At 36.1% G+C, this 6482-nt stretch overlaps 1 protein-coding gene across 1 annotated transcript in view; it reads left to right on the top strand.

The window, feature by feature from the left end:
- AFG1L (AFG1 like ATPase) overlaps positions 1–6482 on the top strand; it is a 341083-nt gene that overhangs the window by 271397 nt on the left and 63204 nt on the right. Inside the window, exons 9-10 of the mRNA XM_007940863.1 lie at positions 4588–4658; positions 4915–5015. Coding sequence (XP_007939054.1) covers positions 4588–4658; positions 4915–5015 — 172 coding nt within the window. The remainder of the gene's footprint in view (positions 1–4587; positions 4659–4914; positions 5016–6482) is intronic.

Below are 6482 nucleotides of genomic sequence, written 5' to 3'. Positions count from 1 at the left end.
ACTACCAGTGATTCTTATTTGTTTCCAACTTTTGCATTGCAATAAGTTAAACTTCTACAACAGGCAAATTCCCTTGCTTCCAGCCTGACTCCTCACCTGTATCTTCTGCATTATCTAGTACCTAGTGCCAAGCCTTTTGAGGGTTCTTGGTTCAGCATCACACTTTCCAACTTTTGTTTTCCCAGTCTACTAAGGTCCTGCTTATACAACTAAGGAAAGCAATTCCAACCTCTACTTCTTCCATGATCCCCTAATCTGTCCAAGTAATTATTTCAGAGAATCTTTCTCTCCACTGACTTTGTCTTTAGGGAAAATAAATCATTATCTTTTTTTCCACGGGGAAGAGAGAAAAAGACTCTTATCACAAATACTGGACACAAATGATAGTGACTCCTGTTCCCTTTCCTTCTTCTTAGTGACCTCCTGATAAAGATATGTTGTGGGATGATTATGAAATGTTGGAGGAGTGTTGATGATTGGAGAAGGGCTGGTTCTCCTGCTTATTTAACTTTGGGGTCAAGAGTCTGGATCCATTTATTGGTGGCTGTTTGGGGGCTCTCTTTAGAAAGTTGGGAGTATTTAGCACTTCTAGCCATCAACTTTGGATCTTGCCTACAATTCTAGGACAAGAGGCAAAAATTACACCAAAAAAATGCGTAATGTTCCATTGTAAGGATGTATCCAATTAATTGTACTTAATCAAATTCTCTATCATTTGGTATTAGACTCTTTTAAAATTTCTTGATGTTATAAATAGTGTCACAATGAACATCCTTGTAGAGGTTAACATTTACTATTTCAGTATGCAAAATTCCAATGAGTAGAATGGTTGGAAGATATGATGTGCATTTTTAAGACTTTTATATATATTATCTGATTGCCCTGAAGTCTTGTGCCAGTTTATACTCTTCCTAAACAGTACATAGAAGAGTATTCTTATATTTTTTACACCTGCGCATGATTGGGGTATTGTTATGTTGTTGTTAGGTGCCAACAGTTGGCTCCAACTCACAGTGACCCTGTGTATAATAGAACGAAACACTGCCCAGTCCTGTGCTATCCTCACAGTCCTTGCTTTGCTTGAGCACATCATTGCAGCCACTGTGTCAATCCATCTTGTTGAGGGTCTTTTTCACTGACCCTCTGCTTTACTAAGCAGTCCTTCTCCAGCGACTGGTCCCTTTTGACAACATGACCAAAGTATGTGAGATGAAGTCTGGCCATTCTCACATCTAAGGAGTATGGCTACACTTCTTCCAGGGCAGATTTGTTTATTCTTTTGGCGGTCCATGGTATTTTCAATATTCTTTGCCAGCACCACAATTCAAATGCATCAATTCTTCTTTGGTCTTCTTTATTCATTGTCCAGCTTTCACATGTGTATGAGGCAATTGAAGTATTTATCTTTTTCTTTATCCACTTCTGGTTTGGATAGAAGAATGACATGTCATAATTTTACTTTGCATTTGTTATTACTAATGAGAATGAATAACTACATATTTCTTGCCCATGAGCTTGTTTTATACAATTTACCTATTTATATATTTTGCCATTTTTTAAATTGGAATGTTAAGCTTTTTTATTTGTAGTTTATTATACATTGAACATCTTAATTATAGCCATAAATGCCATGTTTCCCTGTTTGATGTGGCCTGTTGGTGAGAATATGGAAAACACCACGGACTGCCAGGAAAACAAGAAGTACATATCGAAGGCTGTAGTCTTTGATCTTCATCAGTAAGTGCTTCAAGTCATCTTTACTTTTCAGCATATTGCAGGCTGTTAATGAGTCTACCTCCAATCCTGATGCCCCATTCTTTTTAATATACAGCTTCTTGGATTATTTGTTCAGCAAACAGATTGAATATGTATGCTGAAAGGATGTAATCTTGACACACACCTTTCCTGATTTTAAACCATGCAGTATTCCCTTCCTCTATTTGAATGGCTGTCTCTTGGTCTATTTACAGGTTCCTCATGAGCACAATTAATTGTTCTGGAATTCTCACTCTTCACAGGGTTATTCATAATTTGTTATGATCCACATAGTTGAATGCCTTTGCATAGTCAATGAAACACAGATTAACATCTGTCTAGTATTCTTTGCTTCAGCCAAGATCCATCTGATATTCACAATGATATTTCTCATTCCACATCCTCTTCTGAATCTGGCTTAAATTTCTGAGGCTTCCTTGTTGATGTACTGCTGCAGCTGTTTTAATATCTTCAGCAAAATTTTACTTGCTTGTGATATTAATTCTGTTGGATCACCTTTCTTTTGAATGGGCACAAATATGAATCTCTACCTGTGGGTTGGCCACATACCTGCTCTCCAACGTTTTTTGCATAAATGAGTGAACACTTCTAGCACTGCATCTGTGTGTTGAAACATCTCAGTGCGTATTCTGTCAGTTCCTGGAGGCTTGTTTTTTTGCCAATTCCTTCAGTACAGCTTGGACTTCTTCCTTCAATACCATTGGTTCTTTATCATATACTATCTCCTGAAGTGGTTCTAATAAGAATTCTTATTAGATACTATTAAAATAATTTTGTAATTTCACATATGGTAAAATCACATATAATAATTACACAGATGACCTAGAAGTCACTAACCTTTAGTCACTCCACATTTTACTAATCTAATCATTACTCTGGTAGCATAGTGGCTAAAGCACTTGACTGCTAACCAGAAGGCTGGTGGTTCAAACCCACCAGCCACTCCTCAGAAGGAAGGTTGGGCAATCCTACTTCCGTAGTGATACTACCTCAGAAACCCAAGGAAGGGTCGCTATGAGTCGGGGCCAACTCGACGGCACATAACAACAATAACAACAACAACAATCATTACTGAGGAAGGTTGTAAGAAATTATTTATTCACCAGCTATGCTTCTGGAAACTCTCTTGTATCTTGGTTATATTTCACAATTTACTTCTCCCTCTTTATTGGTAACATGCCAATCCTGGTGAAAAGTTGGCTTTTCAAAGCCACCAGTCTTTGTGTCTGGTCTTGCCTTCACCCTTCTGTGTCCCTTAATAAGCCACTCACTTCTCCAACAGTTGTACTTGTGTAAGTTGCCACTCCATGGTGGGGATGCTTCCAAATGAATTCTCAAGAATGATGTTGGGAAAGCCATCTAAATATACGTGGATTTTACATGGTTATTGATATTTACAATGTCTGTATGACTTTTGAATACCTTTTAAAAATTTTTTGTCTTTTGTCTTAATCACTTATATTTTAATCAACCTTTCTCTAGTATCATTTTATTATTTTAATATTGCTCTTAATTCAAATATCCTACAGGGTATTATGTAAGTCAAATAAGATCTTCCATGTAAAATTAACCATTTAAAATGATGTTTTTAAGATCCTTTTAAGTATAGTTTGGACTTGGAATGTGACAATTCCAAACCCTTCATAATAACTATGTGCTTTGTTGCATTTTAAAGGTATTTATTTATTCTGGAACATTTGCAGAATTCAGTTCTCATGTGTTAAATGTCTGCCACCTGATAATTAACTCAAGGAAGAAATTAATTTTGGCTTAGTTTAAGCTTAATCTAAAGAAAAATCTGCCATATTAATTTTTAATAAAAGTTTATTAAGATGGATGTCCAGAGCTCAGTTTAATTGCTTCCACACCTACACAGTAATAATTTGTGTGGCAAAATTAAGCATATTGGCAGGTCATTCTGTATAAATTTAGATGTAGAGTTAAAGTAAATTTACATTTTCACTTGAAATTTTTTATTTAACAGCATTTATTTCTTCTGCTAGTTATTTTATTTTATTGACTGTGCTAATTTATCAACCCCTTCTTTTAAAAAAAAATGTGAGAGGAAAAGAGGCCACAGCATCATCACATTTATATACTGGGTTCCCTAAACCATATGGTGATTTCTAATTAGAATACAAAAGATTCTGTGATGAGACTAACTTCATAAGGGCTGTGATGTTGGGCAGCACAGGGGAGAGTTTTCTTGAATTTTCAACAAGGACACTTTTGAGAAAAGCTGTGTGGTCTATACTTGTCCTTATAGTAGAAGTCTGATAAAGTTATTGATGTGCAGATGAAGTTGGTATTTCGAACCTGTAATTTAATTTTGGATGTTTGATCCTCCCAGTCAGTGACTTGAGTTGATTTTTTTTTTTTTAAGCAGCTTCAATATTTAATTTCACATGTACCCTCTCAGTAGAGATTTCAAAGGATACTTTGCTGGATGCTTGACTGCCTTGTCTATTTGCTCTTGTTTTGCATGCAAGAGAGAGCCAGAAGCCTTTCTTCTCATTGTGTACACATAGTATTAATGGATTTACTCTGCCTGTATCGTCTCATTACTGGAAACAGCTAGAAGCACAGAAGTCTTTCAGTGTATGCAAATAAGTCAGAATCATCTACCTGAGAGTTAATATTCTCTGCTTTTAAGTGTATTCTAAATCTAATGTTTGTATTTAGAGCATAACATCCTGTTCTCCTTTTATTTATTTATTTTTTATGGGCAAAAAGCTAAGCAGGCTCAGGCAGCTGTTTGATGTTGGCTTCAAGTGTTATTAATTTCATATTCTATTATTCTTTTCACTGTAGCACAAGTGAAGCTGATGTGGAGGCTGTCATGGATAAGTTGTTTGATGAGCTGGCTCAGAAACAAAATGATTGTACGTAAGTTAATTTCTCTTGAAAGAGAATACATTTAGAACACAATGCCCAATCTCCACTGACCAATTAATAAGTTCCATTGCTGTATATGGGTTGATGCCACACTCAAGTGGCAGTCATTGTATCAGCATTTTGTCTAATTTATGTGTTGAATCATGTGCTATTATTCATCAAGCTATGCATTTCCTATCTGTAAGAGATGAATTTTATAGTAATTATCCAGACAAGATTGAGTCTTTGTTCATGTTCCCATAGTAACTAGACCAAGGATTCTAAAAGTGCAAGGCAGAGAGCTGCGGCTGAATAAAGCCTGTGGAACCGTTGCCGACTGCACATTTGAAGAGCTGTGTGAGAGAGTAAGTATCCAGGCACGTCCGGACTCATTGGCCTTTTCACATGTTAAAATACTTCCTTCTCCCTGCCTGTTTCAGATTTTAAAATACTATCCACAGAGTCAGAACTGATTTAAAAGTCTCATTAAGAAAAATACTCATCTGTGTATGCCTCGTGCTTTTTATAGATATGGGCACAACATTTGCACTTAGGGGGCTCTAAAGCAAAATTAGAAAAAGAGAACTCAACTGTTGCTGGAAGCAAAAATAAAATCCATTTTAGGGATATTTTGTGAAAGTCAAGCATAAAGGATTTTTTTAAAAAAAGATATGAGGTGAGCTTAGTTTGTGGGAAAAGGAAGATGATGTAATGCTACCATGATCCAAGGAATTGTAACATAGAGTTTCTGGTCCTCATTTACACTGCCTATTTGCTATTGCCACATATCTGACCTATTGGAGCCAGGGTCAAAGAAAGTAAATTCCATTTAATTGTGACTTCTGTATTATATAATGTAGGAGCTCTGGTGGCATAGTGCCTAAGGCATTTAACTGCTAACTAGAAGGCTGGTGGTTCAAACCCACCAGCCACTCCTCATAAGGAAGACTGGGCAATCTCCTTCTGTAGAGATACTGCCTTGGAAACCCAATGAGGGTTTGCTATGAGTTGAAATCGACTTTACGACAGTGAGTTTGGTTTGGTTTGGTATTATATAATAAATAATATACTCGGTAGAGAAAAAAAATGTATATACATCCACATTCATGTGAGAAAGACCTTGATTGCAGATTCTTTATAGACATGAATTCTGTCTTATAAAAGACACACAACTGTAAGCATAGTTCCTTGATTTCCGTGTATAAATTGCCATTCTATCTGGTCCCTAATTTATCTTAACTTTTAGGTAACTAAAGAAGAATTGTTTTTAGTACGGAAGAAGAGAAAGGCTTTATTTTTTCCTGCCAGCCATTTTATTTTATAAGTACTTTCCTTAAAAGCTAGTGATTTAGTTACTTCCAACCAGTACAGATTTGTAAGTAAGAGAGATAAGTCTAATCTGCAGTTGTTATTATAGAAATTAAGTGTTTCAGAACCAATAGGTATCTGTTTTTAGGATCCTCTGATAGGATAGTAGGGACATTCTCTGTTAGTCACAGTCATTGTTGGTAATATGTGCCTGCATTGATTGCATTAACACACTAAAAAACTGATAACTCCAGAAAAGTTTTATTAAGGCTTCTGTTCAGCTATTTGCAAACCACTTTGTCAGAGAAATAAACTTGAGAAAACTTGTATGTATTCAAAAGATGAGGCCCCTGCACCTCCATAGAAGGGAGCCACTGAGGAAAGAGAAAGGGCAGGCCTGTTCAATCTGGGGTTAATGAGGCAAAGATTTTCTCTTGGAGTAGATACTGAGTATCTATCTATATTTTTTATATACGTATTATTTGAGGAAATTTAGTACTAGAGAAGGGCCACTTTTTAGCAAC

Source organism: Orycteropus afer, unplaced genomic scaffold (assembly GCF_000298275.1).
Source record: "Orycteropus afer afer isolate SDZICR_OR568_19922 unplaced genomic scaffold, OryAfe1.0 scaffold00072, whole genome shotgun sequence".
NCBI lineage: Eukaryota > Metazoa > Chordata > Mammalia > Tubulidentata > Orycteropodidae > Orycteropus > Orycteropus afer.
Note: the sequence above shows the minus strand (reverse complement) of the source record. Positions and strands in the feature narration are given on the sequence as shown.